The following is a 21,247-nucleotide window of genomic DNA, read 5'->3' as shown; positions in this document are numbered from 1 at the left end:
CTATACAGCTATACGGTACAGTCTGGATCTATACAGCTATACGGTACAGTCTGGATCTATACAGCTATACGGTACAGTCAGGATCTATACAGCTATACGGTACAGTCTGGATCTATACAGCTATATGGTACAGTCTGGATCTATACAGCTATATGGTACAGTCTGGATCTATACAGCTATATGGTACAGTCTGGATCTATACAGCTATACGGTACAGTCTGGATCTATACAGCTATATGGTACAGTCTGGATCTATACAGCTATACGGTACAGTCTGGATCTATACAGCTATATGGTACAGTCTGGATCTATACAGCTATACGGTACAGTCTGGATCTATACAGCTATACGGTACAGTCTGGATCTATACAGCTATACGGTACAGTCTGGATCTATACAGCTATATGGTACAGTCTGGATCTATACAGCTATATGGTACAGTCTGGATCTATACAGCTATATGGTACAGTCTGGATCTATACAGCTATACGGTACAGTCTGGATCTATACAGCTATACGGTACAGTCTGGATCTATACAGCTATACGGTACAGTCTGGATCTATACAGCTACATGGTACAGTCTGGATCTATACAGCTACATGGTACAGTCTGGATCTATACAGCTATACGGTACAGTCTGGATCTATACAGCTATACGGTACAGTCTGGATCTATACAGCTATATGGTACAGTCTGGATCTATACAGCTATCATCGGTACAGTCTGGATCTATACAGCTATACGGTACAGTCTGGATCTATACAGCTATACGGTACAGTCTGGATCTATACAGCTATACGGTACAGTCTGGATCTATACAGCTATATGGTACAGTCTGGATCTATACAGCTACATGGTACAGTCTGGATCTATACAGCTATATGGTACAGTCTGGATCTATACAGCTATATGGTACAGTCTGGATCTATACAGCTATACGGTACAGTCTGGATCTATACAGCTATACGGTACAGTCTGGATCTATACAGCTATACGGTACAGTCTGGATCTATACAGCTATACGGTACAGTCTGGATCTATACAGCTATACGGTACAGTCTGGATCTATACAGCTATATGGTACAGTCTGGATCTATACAGCTATACGGTACAGTCTGGATCTATACAGCTATAGGTACAGTCTGGATCTATACAGCTATATGGTACAGTCTGGATCTATACAGCTATATGGTACAGTCTGGATCTATACAGCTATACGGTACAGTCTGGATCTATACAGCTATATGGTACAGTCTGGATCTATACAGCTATACGGTACAGTCTGGATCTATACAGCTATACGGTACAGTCTGGATCTATACAGCTATACGGTACAGTCTGGATCTATACAGCTATACGGTACAGTCTGGATCTATACAGCTATACGGTACAGTCTGGATCTATACAGCTATACGGTACAGTCTGGATCTATACAGCTATACGGTACAGTCTGGATCTATACAGCTATACGGTACAGTCTGGATCTATACAGCTATACGGTACAGTCTGGATCTATACAGCTATACGGTACAGTCTGGATCTATACAGCTATACGGTACAGTCTGGATCTATACAGCTATACGGTACAGTCTGGATCTATACAGCTATACGGTACAGTCTGGATCTATACAGCTATACGGTACAGTCTGGATCTATACAGCTATACGGTACAGTCTGGATCTATACAGCTATATGGTACAGTCTGGATCTATACAGCTATATGGTACAGTCTGGATCTATACAGCTATACGGTACAGTCTGGATCTATACAGCTATACGGTACAGTCTGGATCTATACAGCTATACGGTACAGTCTGGATCTATACAGCTATACGGTACAGTCTGGATCTATACAGCTATACGGTACAGTCTGGATCTATACAGCTATATGGTACAGTCTGGATCTATACAGCTATATGGTACAGTCTGGATCTATACAGCTATACGGTACAGTCTGGATCTATACAGCTATCACGGTACAGTCATGGATCTATACAGCTATACGGTACAGTCTGGATCTATACAGCTATACGGTACAGTCTGGATCTATACAGCTATATGGTACAGTCTGGATCTATACAGCTATATGGTACAGTCTGGATCTATACAGCTATACGGTACAGTCTGGATCTATACAGCTATACGGTACAGTCTGGATCTATACAGCTATACGGTACAGTCTGGATCTATACAGCTATACGGTACAGTCTGGATCTATACAGCTATATGGTACAGTCTGGATCTATACAGCTATATGGTACAGTCTGGATCTATACAGCTATATGGTACAGTCTGGATCTATACAGCTATACGGTACAGTCTGGATCTATACAGCTATATGGTACAGTCTGGATCTATACAGCTATATGGTACAGTCTGGATCTATACAGCTATATGGTACAGTCTGGATCTATACAGCTATACGGTACAGTCTGGATCTATACAGCTATACGGTACAGTCTGGATCTATACAGCTATATGGTACAGTCTGGATCTATACAGCTATACGGTACAGTCTGGATCTATACAGCTATACGGTACAGTCTGGATCTATACAGCTATACGGTACAGTCTGGATCTATACAGCTATACGGTACAGTCTGGATCTATACAGCTATACGGTACAGTCTGGATCTATACAGCTATATGGTACAGTCTGGATCTATACAGCTATATGGTACAGTCTGGATCTATACAGCTATATGGTACAGTCTGGATCTATACAGCTATACGGTACAGTCTGGATCTATACAGCTACACGGTACAGTCAGGATCTATACAGCTATACGGTACAGTCTGGATCTATACAGCTATACGGTACAGTCTGGATCTATACAGCTATATGGTACAGTCTGGATCTATACAGCTATATGGTACAGTCTGGATCTATACAGCTATACGGTACAGTCTGGATCTATACAGCTATATGGTACAGTCTGGATCTATACAGCTATATGGTACAGTCTGGATCTATACAGCTATATGGTACAGTCTGGATCTATACAGCAGTCTGGATCTATACAGCTACATGGTACAGTCTGGATCTATACAGCTATATGGTACAGTCTGGATCTATACAGCACAGTCTGGATCTATACAGCAGTCTGGATCTATACAGATATATTTGAGACATCAGCTGATGTAAGAAGGGCTTTATAAATACATTTGATTTGATATATGGTACAGTCTGCTGTTACAGTCTGTGTATTATCTATACAGAACCCCTTTACCCCGACCTAGACGTACAATCTACCTCGACTAACCTGTACCCCCACCCGCACATTGACTCAGTACTGGTACCCCTGTATATACCCCTCATATATAGCCTACAACTCTATTTCTCAAACTGCATTGTTATTTTATTGTGTTACTATTTATTTAATCTTTTACTTTAGTTTATTTAGTAAATATTTTCTTAACTCTATTTCTTGAACTGCATTGTTGGTTAAGGGCTTGTAAGTCAGCATTTCACCAAGGTCTAAACCTGTTGTATTCTGCATGTGACAAATACAATTTGACAGCAGGGGAGAGGGACAGCAGGGGAGAGAGACAGCATGGGGAGAGGAAGAAGGACAGCATGGCGAGAGAGACAGCATGGGGAGAGGAAGAAGGACAGCATGGGGAGAGGGACAGCATGGGGAGAGAGACAGCATGGGGAGAGGAAGAAGGACAGCAGGGGAGAGGGACAGCAGGGGAGAGGGAGAGGGACAGCAGGGGGAGAGGGACATCAGGGAGAGAGGGACAGCCGGGAGAGAGGGACAGTAGGGGAGAGAGGGACAGCAGGGAAGAGGGACAGCATGGAAGAGGGACAGCATGGGAAGAGGGACAGCATGGGAAGAGGGACAGCATGGGAAGAGGGACAGCAGGGAAGAGGGACAGCATGGGAAGAAGGACAGCATGGGAAGAAGGACAGCATGGGGAGAGGGACAGTAGGGGAGAGGGACAGCATGGAAGAGGGACAGCATGGAAGAGGGACAGCATGGAAGAGGGACAGCATGGAAGAGGGACTGCATGGAAGAGGGACTGCATGGAAGAGGGACTGCATGGAAGAGGGACTGCATGGAAGAGGGACAGCATGGAAGAGGGACAGCATGGGAAGAGGGACAGCATGGGGAGAGGGGCAGCATGGGAAGAGGGACAGCATGGGAAGAGGGACAGCATGGGAAGAAGGACAGCATGGGGAGAGGGACAGCATGGGGAGAGGGACAGCAGGGAAGAGGGACAGCATGGGGAGAGAGACAGCATGGGGAGAGGGACAGCATGGGGAGAGGGACAGCATGGGGAGAGGGACAGCATGGGGAGAGGGGCAGCATGGGGAGAGGGGCAGCATGGGAAGAGGGACAGCATGGGAAGAGGGACAGCATGGGAAGAGGGACAGCATGGGAAGAAGGACAGCATGGGGAGAGGGACAGCAGGGAAGAGGGACAGCAGGGAAGAGGGACAGCAGGGGAGAGGGACAGCATGGGGAGAGGGACAGCATGGGGAGAGGGACAGCATGGGGAGAGGGACAGCATGGGGAGAGGGACAGCATGGGGAGAGGGACAGCATGGGGAGAGGGACAGCATGGGGAGAGGGACAGCATGGGGAGAGAGGGCCAGCAGGGGGAGAGGGCCAGCAGGGGGAGAGGGCCAGCAGGGAGGAGGGACAGCAGGGGAGAGGGAAAGCATGGGGAGAGGGACAGCATGGGGAGAGGGACAGCATGGGGAGAGGGACAGCATGGGGAGAGGGACAGCATGGGGAGAGGGACAGCATGGGGAGAGAGCCAGCATGGGGAGAGGAAGAAGGACAGCATGGCGAGAGAGACAGCATGGGGAGAGGAAGAAGGACAGCATGGGGAGAGGGACAGCATGGGGAGAGAGACAGCATGGGGAGAGGAAGAAGGACAGCAGGGGAGAGGGACAGCAGGGGAGAGGGAGAGGGACAGCAGGGGGAGAGGGACAGCATGGGGAGAGGGACAGCATGGGGAGAGGGACAGCCGGGAGAGAGGGAGAGCCGGGAGAGAGGGACAGTAGGGGAGAGGGACAGCATGGGGAGAGGGACAGCATGGGGAGAGGGGCAGCATGGGGAGAGGGACAGCATGGAAGAGGGACAGCATGGAAGAGGGACAGCATGGAAGAGGGACAGCATGGAAGAGGGACAGCATGGAAGAGGGACAGCATGGGAAGAGGGACAGCATGGGGAGAGGGGCAGCATGGGAAGAGGGACAGCATGGGAAGAGGGACAGCATGGGAAGAAGGACAGCATGGGGAGAGGGACAGCATGGGGAGAGGGACAGCAGGGAAGAGGGACAGCAGGGAAGAGGGACAGCATGGGGAGAAGGGCAGCATGGGGAGAGGGACAGCATGGGGAGAGGGACAGCATGGGGAGAGGGGCAGCATGGGGAGAGGGGCAGCATGGGAAGAGGGACAGCATGGGAAGAGGGACAGCATGGGAAGAGGGACAGCATGGGAAGAAGGACAGCATGGGGAGAGGGACAGCATGGGGAGAGGGACAGCAGGGAAGAGGGACAGCAGGGAAGAGGGACAGCAGGGGAGAGGGACAGCATGGGGAGAGGGACAGCATGGGGAGAGGGACAGCATGGGGAGAGGGACAGCATGGGGAGAGGGACAGCATGGGGAGAGGGGCAGCATGGGGAGAGAGCCAGCAGGGGGAGAGGGCCAGCAGGGGGAGAGGGCCAGCAGGGAGGAGGGACAGCAGGGGAGAGGGAAAGCATGGGGAGAGGGACAGCATGGGGAGAGGGACAGCATGGGGAGAGGGACAGCATGGGGAGAGGGACAGCATGGGGAGAGAGCCAGCATGGGGAGAGAGCCAGCAGGGAGGAGGGACAGCAGGGGAGAAGGGCAGCATGGGGAGAGGGACAGCATGGTGAGAGGGGCAGCATGGGAGAGAAGGAGGGGCAGCATGGGGAGAGGGGCAGCATGGGGAGAGGGACAGCATGGGGAGGGGGACAGCATGGGGAGAGGGACAGCAGGGGGAGAGAGCCAGCAGGGGGAGAGAGCCAGCAGGGGGAGAGAGCCAGCAGGGGGAGAGAGCCAGCAGGGGGAGAGGGACAGCAGGGGAGAGGGACAGCATGGGGAAAGGGACAGCATGGGGACAGGGACAGCATGGGGAGAGGGACAGCATGGGGAGAGGGACAGCATGGGGAGAGGGACAGCATGGGGAGAGGGACAGCATGGGGAGAGGGGTAGCATGGGGAGAGAGCCAGCAGGGGGAGAGGGAAAGCATGGGGAGAGGGACATCATGGGGAGAGGGACAGCATGGGGAGAGGAACAGCATGGGGAGAGGGACAGCATGGGGAGAGGGACAGCATGGAGAGAAGGAGGGACAGCATGGGGAGAGGGACAGCATGGGGAGAGGGACAGCATGGGGAGAGGGCCAGCAGGGAGGAGGGACAGCAGGGGAGAATGGCAGCATGGGGAGAGGGACAGCATGGGGAGAGAGCCAGCATGGGGAGAGAGCCAGCAGGGAGGAGGGACAGCAGGGGAGAAGGGCAGCATGGGGAGAGGGACAGCATGGTGAGAGGGGCAGCATGGGAGAGAAGGAGGGGCAGCATGGGGAGAGGGGCAGCATGGGGAGAGGGGCAGCATGGGGAGAGGGACAGCATGGGGAGAGGGACAGCATGGGGAGAGGGACAGCATGGGGAGAGGGACAGCATGGGGAGAGAGCCAGCAGGGGGAGAGGGACAGCAGGGGAGAGGGACAGCATGGGGAAAGGGACAGCATGGGGAAAGGGACAGCATGGGGACAGGGACAGCATGGGGAGAGGGACAGCATGGGGAGAGGGACAGCATGGGGAGAGGGACAGCATGGGGACAGGGACAGCATGGGGACAGGGACAGCATGGGGACAGGGACAGCATGGGGACAGGGACAGCATGGGGACAGGGACAGTATGGGGACAGGGACAGCATGGGGACAGGGACAGCATGGGGAGAGGGACAGCATGGGAAAGGGACAGCATGGGGAAAGGGACAGCATGGGGACAGGGACAGCATGGGGAGAGGGACAGCATGGGGAGAGGGGCAGCATGGGGAGAGGGGCAGCATGGGGAGAGGGGCAGCATGGGGAGAGGGGCAGCATGGGGAGAGGGGCAGCATGGGGGGAGGGGCAGCATGGGGAGAGGGGCAGCATGGGGGGAGGGCAGCATGGGGGGAGGGCAGCATGGGGAGAGTGACAGCAGGGGAGAGGGATCTGTATCTTCCTACCAGGCAGGTACACTATATATACAGCTATAAGTATGCACCCTACCAGGCAGATACACTATATATACAGCTATAAGTATGCACCCTACCAGGCAGGTACACTATATATACAGCTATAAGTATGCACCCTACCAGGCAGGTACACTATATATACAGCTATAAGTATGCACCCTACCAGGCAGGTACACTATATATACAGCTATAAGTATGCACCCTACCAGGCAGGTACACTATATATACAGCTATAAGTATGCACCCTACCAGGCAGATACACTATATATACAGCTATAAGTATGCACCCTACCAGGCAGGTACACTATATATACAGCTATAAGTATGCACCCTACCAGGCAGGTACACTATATATACAGCTATAAGTATGCACCCTACCAGGCAGGTACACTATATATACAGCTATAAGTATGCACCCTACCAGGCAGATACACTATATATACAGCTATAAGTATGCACCCTACCAGGCAGGTACACTATATATACAGCTATAAGTATGCACCCTACCAGGCAGGTACACTATATATACAGCTATAAGTATGCACCCTACCAGGCAGATACACTATATATACAGCTATAAGTATGCACCCTACCAGGCAGGTACACTATATATACAGCTATAAGTATGCACCCTACCAGGCAGGTACACTATATATACAGCTATAAGTATGCACCCTACCAGGCAGGTACACTATATATACAGCTATAAGTATGCACCCTACCAGGCAGATACACTATATATACAGCTATAAGTATGCACCCTACCAGGCAGGTACACTATATATACAGCTATAAGTATGCACCCTACCAGGCAGGTACACTATATATACAGCTATAAGTATGCACCCTACTAGGCAGGTACACTATATATACAGCTATAAATATGCACCCTACCAGGCAGGTACACTATATATACAGCTATAAGTATGCACCCTACCAGGCAGGTACACTATATATACAAAAGTATGTGGACACCCCTTCAAATTAGTGGATTCTGCTATTTCAGCCATATCCGTTGCTGACAGGTGTATAAAATTGAGCACACAGCCATGCAATCTCCAAAGACAAACATTGGCAGTAGAATGGCTTTACTGAAGAGCTCAGTGACTTTCAACGTGGCACCGTCATAGGATGCCACCATTCCAAAAAGTCACTTCGTCAGATTCAGAGCCTCCCCGTCAACTGTAAGTGATGTCATTGTGAAGTGAAAACGACTTGGAGCAACAACGGCTCAGCCGCGAAGTGGTAGGCCACACAAGCTCACAGAACGGGACCGCCGAGTGCTGAAGCACGTAAAAATCATCTGTCCTCGGTTGCAACACTCACTACTGAGTTCCAAACCGCCTCTGGATGCAACGTCAGCACAAGAACTGTTAGTCGGGAGCTTCATGAAATGGGTTTCCATGGCCGAGCAGCCGCACACAAGCCTAAGGTCACCATGCGCAATGCCAAGCGTTGGCTGGAGTGGTGTAAAGCTCGCCGCCATTGGACTCTGGAGCAGTGGAAATACGTTCTCTGGAGTGATGAATCATGCTTCACCATCTGGCAGTCCGACAGACAAATCTGAGTTTGGAGGATGCCAGGAGAAAGCTACCTGCCCCAGTGCATAGTGCCAACTGTAAAGTTTGGTGGCGGAATAATGATCTGGGGTTGTTTTTATGGTTTGGGCCCCTTAGTTCCAGTGAAGGGAAATCTTAACACTACAGCATACAGTGATATTCTAGATGATTCTGTCCTTCCAACTTTGTGGCAACAGTTTGGGGAAGGCCCTTTCCTGTTTCAGCATGGCAATGTGCCTGTGCACAAAGCGAGGTCTATACAGAAATGGTTTGTCGAGATCGGTGGAAGAACTTGACTGGCCTGCACAGAGCCCTGACCTCAACCCCATCGAACACCTTCGGGATGAATTGGAACGCCGACTGCGAGCCAGGTCTAATCACCTAACATCAGTACCCAACCTCACTAATGCTCGTGGCTGAATGGAAGCAAGTCCCCGCAGCAATGTTCCAATATCTAGTGGAAAGCCTTCCCAGAAGAGTGGAGGCTGTTATAGCAGCAATGTTCCAACATCTACTGGAAAGCCTTCCTAGAAGAGTGGAGGCTGTTATAGCAGCAATGTTCCAACATCTAGTGGAAAGCCTTTCCAGAAGAGTGGAGGCTGTTATAGCAGCAATGTTCCAACATCTAGTGGAAAGCCTTCCCAGAAGAGTGGAGGCTGTTATAGCAGCAATGTTCCAACATCTACTGGAAAGCCTTCCTAGAAGAGTGGAGGCTGTTATAGCAGCAATGTTCCAACATCTAGTGGAAAGCCTTCCCAGAAGAGTGGAGGCTGTTATAGCAGCAATGTTCCAATATCTAGTGGAAAGCCTTCCCAGAAGAGTGGAGGCTGTTATAGCAGCAATGTTCCAACATCTAGTGGAAAGCCTTCCCAGAAGAGTGGAGGCTGTTATAGCAGCAATGTTCCAACATCTAGTGGAAAGCCTTCCCAGAAGAGTGGCGGCTGTTATAGCAGCAATGTTCCTACATCTAGTGGAAAGCCTTCCCAGAAGAGTGGAGGCTGTTATAGCAGCAATGTTCCTACATCTAGTGGAAAGCCTTCCCAGAAGAGTGGAGGCTGTTATAGCAGCAATGTTCCTACATCTAGTGGAAAGCCTTCCCAGAAGAGTGGAGGCTGTTATAGCAGCAATGTTCCAACATCTAGTGGAAAGCCTTCCCAGAAGAGTGGAGGCTGTTATAGCAGCAATGTTCCTACATCTAGTGGAAAGCCTTCCCAGAAGAGTGGAGGCTGTTACAGCAGCAAAGGGGGACCAACTCCATATTAATGACCATGATTTTCTAATGAGAATTTCGACGAGCACGTGTCCACATACTTTTGGTAATGTAGTGTACATCGGGTTGATGCATAGTTTTCTATATAGTAATAAAGGAGTGTAATGGCTAACCCCTAGCATGAAGCGGGAATAATGGAGACCGTTTGGGTTATTAGGCTACTGGAGTGTCAACCCAGGGACAATTTCGAATGAGCCATCATCAGGCTACGACAGACAGCCTCCAGAAACACATCAAAGCCAGGATTACTGCTAGACCTTCATTACTTTGAATATGTCTCGTATCGGCCAGGTTTCGGGATATTCACACGAATAATAACGCGTCGCTCAACTGGCATCGATGATTTGAGATAAGACGTGTTACCCGCGTTCCGCCGATGATACATTGTAGCAGGCAGCGTAGTACTGAATGACACATTGTAGTCTTGCACCAAAGGGTTAATGTTAACGCGCGTAAATATCTTCTTCTGATTTGAAAACGCCTGTTTGCAATAAGTGATCGAAAAAGAAAGTGATCGATCAGTGACGGATGATTGTCCTGCATTGGGCAATTAAATGTACAAAGGACATCGAAACAACATTTAAAATAAAGCAAAAGACGTGGCAGACTCCCATTATAATCTGCGGGCTAAACTGATGAACCTGGCTTGGTGACACACCTGAGAGAATAGAACTGGTTTCAAATACACGCTGTCAAAATCTTCAAGCATTTCGATCGTTTTACAGAGAAAATGTAGACAGCAACGCAGCACTGCAATGTCTGTCAACGGTCAGTTATTCAACCCGCCTGGCTGGAGGGCAGCGGCTATTGTCAGCTACGACTCTCCTGTCAGAGGACTTGGCGTTTTCTCGAGGCTTTTATAACGGCGCCAAACAATTAAAGCAGAAACACGCATAAAACACGATAGTACTATCTGGGTTAACGGCGGGACGAGCTCCTAATGATGCAGATGGAAATGTCCGATCCAGACCCCCAGTGTCCTGCGACCGTTCGCTGCCTCGACACAACACTGTTAATGTAGACACCCACATGAGACAGAGCTGGAACACCAGGATGAAAACGGAATCATCCAAACAAACCTTCATCTTTAAATGACTATATTGTTGACCACAATATGTTAGTGCTATTCATAAAAATGTCACAACCGAGTCATCTATATTTAACTCCGCCTTCTTCAAGCGGCCTCGCTCTTGTGGCAATTCAGATGTCGACAAAAGAATGTGCAACAGAAACTGTCAAATGGTCAAATTATCCTACAAAACACAACGTGGACGGACAAAAAAAACATCCACAATATATTCAAGCAATTACCTTCCGTGAAACCAGTCCTTGCATGCATCACATTCGATCATAAACTGGGTAACGTCGTACGGTAATCTGCAGATGCAATATACTGGTACAGTCGCCATGTTAGATCTTTGACAACAACGTCGGATAGGAGGGAGAGAAACGGGGCAGCAGGAACTCTACTGCAACAAAATGCAATATGAAGATCTTTCACAAGCCGAAGCTAGCCAGTTCCGCTGGACATTCAATTACATCCAGAAGTCCATCATCCACTGATGTTGCATTGAGTTGGTTATCGTCCTGATTTATCACAGAGGTCGACGCCGTTCCTGAAGTGCATCATAGTTTTCCTGCCCCCTGGTGCCGGTCGTATCCCGCCGCTCAGAAAGCAACAGAAAATGTATCCTTGTTGCATTGTAATATCTGTTACGTCAGCGGTCGTCCTCGATGGCTCGCAGCAGATGAATGAATGTCATTAACGGCGCGGCCGTTTCAGCGGGCATCCCGGGACGTTCCTAACCGAGAAGCTAGAGCTTTCGTTTTTAGATTTTTGTCGGTAGAAATCGAGCAACCGGAATCGACCAAATTTACCGATTCTTTACCTGATCAAATACAGATCGTTTCCGTATCACCGCGAGACATGATGATGTAGATGAAATGCCAACAGTTGTGATTTAAATCCTCCTATAACCTATATTTGTCTTTTAAATCATATCAATCTGTTTGATTTAAAACAACATAGGAATGAATACATATGAATATCACATCTACTCTTGACTCTGTCTTTTTCCAAGTCGGTCCATTCAACTATGTTCACTGAAATTCACAAATGACATTATGCTATAGAGACCTCCTGATTATTCTCTCTTAATTAAGGGTTTATACACATTTTCATGACTATTGTTATAGCCTAAAACTAAGCATTACTGACACTGGAAGGCTGATGTGTCTGATCCCATGATTGATACTGGAAGGCTGATGTGTCTGATCCCATGATTGACACTGGAAGGCTGCTGTGTCTGATCCCATGATTGATACTGGAAGGCTGCTGTGTCTGATCCCATGATTGACACTGGAAGGCTGCTGTGTCTGATCCCATGATTGACACTGGAAGGCTGATGTGTCTGATCCCATGATTGACACTGGAAGGCTGATGTGTCTGATCCCATGATTGACACTGGAAGGCTGATGTGTCTGATCCCATGATTGACACTGGAAGGCTGCTGTGTCTGATCCCATGATTGATACTGGAAGGCTGCTGTGTCTGATCCCATGATTGACACTGGAAGGCTGATGTGTCTGATCCCATGATTGACACTGGAAGGCTGCTGTGTCTGATCCCATGCTGACCCACCATCTCCTGCCGTTGTGCCCTTGATCAAGGCACTTCACCCCCACAAAGTAGAACTGAACGGTTAGTCTGAAGAGCTGCTGGACGTGCAGGCTTGGCTTTTGATCCAGCGCTGAAACTTCTGCCTATCTAGGTCCTGTTGAGCAGCTGATGTTTAGGCTACAATGTAGTTAGAGCAGGGCAGGAACAAAAGCCTGCACACCCAGTAGCTATCCTGGATGATGGTTGCCACCTTTGATATAAAATATTACAACACAACCAAATACTTTTGTCTTTATAAAATGATTCCCTCATTTAATGAATCAGGGATCAATTGGAGAAGGCAGGCTACTTCACAGCAAGTTATCTAACTAGACATGTTTATACAGTATCAGGCTCAAATATTCATGTTTTAGGGGAAATCTATGCACAGCAAGATATTTGTCAATTAGAATTTTCTTAGAATGTGTTTTAACGTTGTCGCAATTACATGGCTACTGTTTAATAGAGGGGGATCCCAGCTTTCCAAGGGTACAGATGTATTTAGATCTACAGTGACTGTGGAAAGGCGACGACATTAATGCGTAGTTAGCTGTGGTTAACTAGAGAGACACTGTTGCTGGATCATCGCGCGCTCTCCTCCGGTAATGGCCCTCTCAGACACTCACTGAAGGGTCATTACGATAAAGGCTGGTATGTTTATTTTTAAGTGATTGATAATATTTTAAAGTGTGCCTTTATGAATGACATTAACAATATTTTTTTTTTTTACTTTTCATGACCTTAGAACAGCGCATCTTGCTCATTCAGGCTGGCGCATTTTCAATCTGCGCCATCTCGAACAGTCTACTGTCACGCATAGATTCACAGACTAGCTGCAAATAAATGTGAACAAGACGGAATCGGGAAATTAATGCCCCACTCTACATTGCAATTCAATGCAGATCACGCCTTGATTCTGCTTTGATCAACTTGTTTTGCCTCAGTTTGTTAATCTGTGACGGCGATAGGCTACTTTGCTTTATAGAGGATCTGGGACGCAATTACTCTAAAATTAAAACCGTGTTAAAGTTGGTTGGAGTTTCAATATTCGAACCTTCAAACGTCAATAGCTCACGAACATTATGAGCAACATATCTCAGGTTAAGCTCACTATGAAGGAAAACAAGTATTTTCCCAATTCCGACCCGAGTTTCATAATCACACGGCAACAATATAGGCAGCCTGGCGGACCGTCAACTCAACTATTTAGGGACTGTCCACAAAGTGCATGATCACAATATGCAAACTTCAATAGCTCTTCAACCACATGACTTAGCAACCTCATTTCAAGGAACAGCAATAATTGTCCATTATTCCTTACTTGCTGACCAAACAGCACGCACGTGTGCGCCATCGTGCACAAATTGATTTTGTTCACCCACACCAGACATTATCAGGACATGCAGGTCGAAATATCAAAACAAACTCCGAATCAAATATATTAATTTGGGGACAGGTCGAAAACCATTAAACATTTATGTCAATTTAGCTAGATAGCTTGCTGTTGCTAGCTAATTTGTCCTGGGATATAAACATTGGGTTGTTATTTTACCTGAAATGCACAAGGTCCTCTACTCCAATAATTCATCCACAGATAAAACGGTAAACCAAATTCCTTTCTTGTCATCTCTCCTCCTTCCGGTTTCTTCTTCTTCTTTGGACTTGATACGGCCGTTGGCAACCAACCTTACAGTGTATTACCACAAATATGAACTGAGTGTGGACCTCAGTTCATCTTTCAATCACCCACGTGGGTATATGCTGCTAAAAACCAATGAGGAGATGACACGTAGGTATAAGCTCCTAAAAACCAATGAGATGGGAGAGGCGGGACTTGCAGCGCATTGAGCGTCACAAATAGAACCAAGTTCTATTTTAGCGCCTGGGTATGCAGACGCGCGCGAGCAGATTGGGTGCAATTATTGAATAACGTGTGTAAATGTATTTTTGCGTTGTGAGCGGTGTGGTCAGCATGTCACAGAGATGCGTGTTGCACACTCTTTGGTTTTCTCAAAATAATTCAAACATTTATAAAAAATCCCTTACAATTCAATAGCTCTTTGATCACATGACCTAGGCACCTCAAACCAACTTTATATTATTCAAATGGGAGGGACACACATTGCACAGACTTAAAAAAGGTGTTTACTTACTTTAAGGTTTGTTGACGCCACAAAGGTGGTTGGTCTGATCACCGACAATGATGAGACAGGAGGAGGTCAGAGACCTGGCCGTGTGGTGCCAGGACATCAACCTCTCCCTCAACGTGATCAAGACAAAGGAGATGATCGTGGGCTACAGGAAAAGGAGGGCCGAGCACGCCCCCATTCTCATCGACGGGGCTGTAGTGGAGCAGGTTGAGAGCTTCAAGTTCCTTGGTGTCCACATCACCAACATACTATCATGGTCCAAACACACCAAGACAGTTGTGAAGAGGGCACGACAACACCTTTTCCCCCTCAGGAGACTGAAAAGATTTGGCATGGGTCCCCAGATCCTCAAAAAGTTCTACAGCTGCACCATCGAGAGCATCCTGACGGGTTCCATCACTGCCTGATATGGCAAATGCTCGGTATCCAACCGTAAGATGCTACAGAGGGTAGTGCGTACAGCCCAGTACATCACTGGGGCCAAGCTTCCTGCCATCCAGGAAGCTTGGCGGTGTCAGAGGAAGGCGGTGTCAGAGGAAGGCTCAAATAAATTGAACGGTAACGGAGAGGTAACGTTAGGTGAGAAGCCTGACCACGGAGACCGGGGTGATGAAGCGTACTTCATGAGCAGTATAAAAAACAACTGGCATTTGGAAAGTTTGAGGTGAGGGAGAAAGTGTGGTGAGATGGCTGAGTTTGGGGAAGGTGCTTTAAAGGGTGAGGGACCTGAAGATGGCTGAGTTTGGGGAAGGTGCTTTAAAGGGTGAGGGACCTGAAGATGGCTGAGTTTGGGGAAGGTGCTTTAAAGGGTGAGGGACCTGAAGATGGCTGAGTTTGGGGAAGGTGCTTTAAAGGGTGAGGGACCTGAAGATGGCTGAGTTTGGGGGAGGTGCTTTAAAGGGTGAGGGACCTGAAGATGGCTGAGTTTGGGGAAGGTGCTTTAAAGGGTGAGGGACCTGAAGTCAGAGATTGCTGAGTTTTTGCAAATGAAAGGAAAATGTGGATTTCCCTCAACTGCAAGATAAATAACGGTTGGCTGATTTTGCCTTCACCGTGGACATCATGGCCCTCATGAATGAACTAAATTCTAAACTACAAGGGAAGGGCCTTTTTGCACATCAGTTGTACAGCCTTGTCAAAGCCTTCAAGGGAATATTACTCCTCCTGACCCACCAAGTAGAAGCCAACAATCTCACCCACCTTCCAACACTACTAGTCTGTTCCCTATCAGATGACCAGGGGGAGACGTATACATCCACCTCCCAACACCACTAGTCTGTTCCCTATCAGATGACCAGCAGGAGAAGTATACATCCACCTCCCAACACTACTAGTCTGTTCCCTATCAGATGACCAGAGGGAGAAGTATACATCCACCTCCCAACACTACTACTCTGTTCCCTATCAGATGACCAGAGGGAGAAGTATACATCCACCTCCCAACACTACTAGTCTGTTCCCTATCAGATGACCAGCAGGAGAAGTATACATCCACCTCCCAACACTACTAGTCTGTTCCCTATCAGATGACCAGCGGGGAGAAGTATACATCCACCTCCCAACACTACTAGTCTGTTCCCTATCAGATGACCAGAGGGAGAAGTATACATCCACCTCCCAACACTACTAGTCTGTTCCCTATCAGATGACCAGCAGGAGAAGTATACATCCACCTCCCAACACCACTAGTCTGTTCCCTATCAGATGACCAGAGGGAGAAGTATACATCCACCTCCCAACACTACTAGTCTGTTCCCTATCAGATGACCAGGGGGAGACGTATACATCCACCTCCCAACACCACTAGTCTGTTCCCTATCAGATGACCAGCGGGGAGAAGTATACATCCACCTCCCAACACCACTAGTCTGTTCCCTATCAGATGACCAGCGGGAGAAGTATACATCCACCTCCCAACACTACTAGTCTGTTCCCTATCAGATGACCAGCGGGAGACGTATACATCCACCTCCCAACACTACTAGTCTGTTCCCTATCAGATGACCAGCGGGGAGAAGTATACATCCACCTCCCAACACTACTAGTCTGTTCCCTATCAGATGACCAGAGGGAGAAGTATACATCCACCTCCCAACACTACTAGTCTGTTCCCTATCAGATGACCAGCGGGGAGAAGTATACATCCACCTCCCAACACTACTAGTCTGTTCCCTATCAGATGACCAGCAGGAGAAGTATACATCCACCTCCCAACACTACTAGTCTGTTCCCTATCAGATGACCAGAGGGAGAAGTATACATCCACCTCCCAACACTACTAGTCTGTTCCCTATCAGATGACCAGCGGGAGACGTATACATCCACCTCCCAACACTACTAGTCTGTTCCCTGTCAGATGACCAGCGGGAGAAGTATACATCCACCTCCCAACACTACTAGTCTGTTCCCTATCAGATGACCAGCGGGGAGAAGTATACATCCACCTCCCAACACTACTAGTCTGTTCCCTATCAGATGACCAGCGGGAGACGTATACATCCACCTCCCAACACTACTAGTCTGTTCCCTATCAGATGACCAGCGGGGAGAAGTATACATCCACCTCCCAACACTACTAGTCTGTTCCCTATCAGATGACCAGAGGGAGAAGTATACATCCACCTCCCAACACCACTAGTCTGTTCCCTATCAGATGACCAGCGGGGAGAAGTATACATCCACCTCCCAACACTACTAGTCTGTTCCCTATCAGATGACCAGAGGGAGAAGTATACATCCACCTCCCAACACTACTAGTCTGTTCCCTATCAGATGACCAGAGGGAGAAGTATACATCCACCTCCCAACACTACTAGTCTGTTCCCTGTCAGATGACCAGCGGGGAGAAGTATACATCCACCTCCCAACACTACTAGTCTGTTCCCTGTCAGATGACCAGCGGGGAGAAGTATACATCCACCTCCCAACACCACTAGTCTGTTCCCTGTCAGATGACCAGCGGGGAGAAGTATACATCCACCTCCCAACACTACTAGTCTGTTCCCTGTCAGATGACCAGCGGGGAGAAGTATACATCCACCTCCCAACACCACTAGTCTGTTCCCTATCAGATGACCAGAGGGAGACGTATACATCCACCTCCCAACACTACTAGTCTGTTCCCTATCAGATGACCAGCGGGAGAAGTATACACCCACCTCCCAACACTACTAGTCTGTTCCCTATCAGATGACCAGCGGGAGAAGTATACATCCACCTCCCAACACTACTAGTCTGTTCCCTGTCAGATGACCAGAGGGAGACGTATACATCCACCTCCCAACACTACTAGTCTGTTCCCTGTCAGATGACCAGAGGGAGAAGTATACATCCACCTCCCAACACTACTAGTCTGTTCCCTATCAGATGACCAGCGGGGAGAAGTATACATCCACCTCCCAACACTACTAGTCTGTTCCCTATCAGATGACCAGCGGGAGATGTATACATCCACCTCCCAACACTACTAGTCTGTTCCCTATCAGATGACCAGTGGGAGAAGTATACATCCACCTTCCAACACTACTAGTCTGTTCCCTATCAGATGACCAGTGGGAGAAGTATACATCCACCTCCCAACACTACTAGTCTGTTCCCTATCAGATGACCAGCGGGGAGAAGTATACATCCACCTCCCAACACTACTAGTCTGTTCCCTATCAGATGACCAGTGGGAGAAGTATACATCCACCTTCCAACACTACTAGTCTGTTCCCTGTCAGATGACCAGAGGGAGAAGTATACATCCACCTCCCAACACCACTAGTCTGTTCCCTATCAGATGACCAGAGGGAGAAGTATACATCCACCTCCCAACACCACTAGTCTGTTCCCTATCAGATGACCAGCGGGGAGAAGTATACATCCACCTCCCAACACTACTAGTCTGTTCCCTGTCAGATGACCAGAGGGAGAAGTATACATCCACCTCCCAACACTACTAGTCTGTTCCCTATCAGATGACCAGCGGGGAGAAGTATACATCCACCTCCCAACACTACTAGTCTGTTCCCTATCAGATGACCAGCGGGAGAAGTATACACCCACCTCCCAACACTACTAGTCTGTTCCCTATCAGATGACCAGAGGGAGAAGTATACATCCACCTCCCAACACTACTAGTCTGTTCCCTATCAGATGACCAGAGGGAGAAGTATACATCCACCTCCCAACACTACTAGTCTGTTCCCTATCAGATGACCAGCGGGGAGAAGTATACATCCACCTCCCAACACTACTAGTCTGTTCCCTATCAGATGACCAGCGGGGAGAAGTATACATCCACCTCCCAACACTACTAGTCTGTTCCCTATCAGATGACCAGCGGGAGAAGTATACACCCACCTCCCAACACTACTAGTCTGTTCCCTATCAGATGACCAGAGGGAGAAGTATACATCCACCTCCCAACACTACTAGTCTGTTCCCTATCAGATGACCAGCGGGAGAAGTATACATCCACCTCCCAACACTACTAGTCTGTTCCCTATCAGATGACCAGCGGGAGAAGTATACATCCACCTTCCAACACTACTAGTCTGTTCCCTATCAGATGACCAGAGGGAGAAGTATACATCCACCTCCCAACACTACTAGTCTGTTCCCTATCAGATGACCAGCGGGAGAAGTATACATCCACCTTCCAACACTACTAGTCTGTTCCCTATCAGATGACCAGAGGGAGAAGTATACATCCACCTCCCAACACTACTAGTCTGTTCCCTATCAGATGACCAGAGGGAGAAGTATACACCCACCTCCCAACACTACTAGTCTGTTCCCTATCAGATGACCAGAGGGAGAAGTATACATCCACCTCCCAACACTACTAGTCTGTTCCCTATCAGATGACCAGAGGGAGAAGTATACATCCACCTCCCAACACTACTAGTCTGTTCCCTATCAGATGACCAGCGGGAGACGTATACATCCACCTTCCTACTAGTCTGTTCCCTATCAGATGACCAGCGGGAGAAGTATACATCCACCTCCCAACACTACTAGTCTGTTCCCTATCAGATGACCAGCGGGAGAAGTATACATCCACCTCCCAACATCACTGCTGCTTTGAACGGTGAGTTTCCTCTCCGTTTTGAGTATTTCAAAGTGTGGGAAAATGACATGCTGTTGGTTTCCTTTCACCTTCAATGTGGATAACGCTCCCACTGACCTGCAACTTGAGCTTATCCATCTTCAGTCTGATGCAGTGATTGGAGAACTATTCAAAACAATGCCACTGACGAGGTTCTGTGCATCTCTCGATGAACACAACTTTACAAAGATTAGGAGTGGAGCTCAGAAGATGTTTGTACTGTTTGGGTCGACCTATGTATTGTGAACAGACATGTTCAGTGATGAAATATAACAAGTCAAGACACAGATCATCTCTTACTGACTCTCACCTCTCAGTAATCCTGCTCATAGCGACGTCAGAAACTATACCTGACTTCACTGCTCTAGTCAATGCCCATCAGAGACTTCACTGCTCTAGTCAATGCCCATCAGAGACTTCACTGCTCTAGTCAATGCCCATCAGAGACTTCACTGCTCTAGTCAATGCCCATCAGACTTCACTGCTCTAGTCAATGCCCATCAGAGACTTCACTGATCTAGTCAATGCCCATCAGAGACTTCACTGCTCTAGTCATCAGACTTCACTGCTCTAGTCAATGCCCATCAGAGACTTCACTGCTCTAGTCAATGTCCAATCAGAGACTTCACTGATCTAGTCATCAGAGACTTCACTGCTCTAGTCAATGCCCATCAGAGACTTCACTGCTCTAGTCATCAGACTTCACTGCTCTAGTCAATGTCCATCAGAGACTTCACTGCTCTAGTCAATGCCCATCAGAGACTTCACTGCTCTAGTCATCAGAGACTTCACTGCTCTAGTCAATGCCCATCAGAGACTTCACTGCTCTAGTCAATGCCCATCAGAGACTTCACTGCTCTAGTCAATGCCCATCAGACTTCACTGCTCTAGTCAATGCCCATCAGAGACTTCACTGATCTAGTCAATGCCCATCAGAGACTTCACTGCTCTAGTCATCAGACTTCACTGCTCTAGTCAATGTCCAATCAGAGACTTCACTGATCTAGTCATCAGACTTCACTGCTCTAGTCAATGTCCATCAGAGACTTCACTGCTCTAGTCAATGCCCATCAGAGACTTCACTGCTCTAGTCATCAGAGACTTCACTGCTCTAGTCAATGCCCATCAGAGACTTCACTGCTCTAGTCAATGCCCATCAGAGACTTCACTGCTCTAGTCAATGCCCATCAGACTTCACTGCTCTAGTCAATGCCCATCAGAGACTTCACTGCTCTAGTCATCAGACTTCACTGCTCTAGTCAATGTCCATCAGAGACTTCACTGCTCTAGTCAATGCCCATCAG

The 21,247-nt window shown here is 48.3% G+C and overlaps 1 protein-coding gene across 2 annotated transcripts in view; it reads right to left on the bottom strand.

Moving 5' to 3' along the window:
- LOC139552771 (lysine-specific demethylase phf2-like) overlaps positions 1-11,966 on the bottom strand; it is a 144,413-nt gene extending 132,447 nt beyond the window's left edge. Inside the window, exon 1 of one of the 2 annotated variants that reach the window (XM_071364805.1) lies at positions 11,354-11,966. In XM_071364805.1, the coding sequence (XP_071220906.1) occupies positions 11,354-11,451 (98 nt within the window). In that variant the 5' untranslated portion in view covers positions 11,452-11,966. The remainder of the gene's footprint in view (positions 1-11,353) is intronic. The other variant, XM_071364814.1, reaches the window with a different exon arrangement.
- Positions 11,967-21,247: the final 9,281 nt, after the last annotated feature.

Source organism: Salvelinus alpinus, chromosome 2, assembly GCF_045679555.1.
Source record: "Salvelinus alpinus chromosome 2, SLU_Salpinus.1, whole genome shotgun sequence".
Classification (NCBI taxonomy): Eukaryota; Metazoa; Chordata; class Actinopteri; order Salmoniformes; family Salmonidae; genus Salvelinus; species Salvelinus alpinus.
The sequence above is the reverse complement of the archived record's forward strand: the minus strand, read 5'-3'. Positions and strand labels throughout refer to the sequence as shown.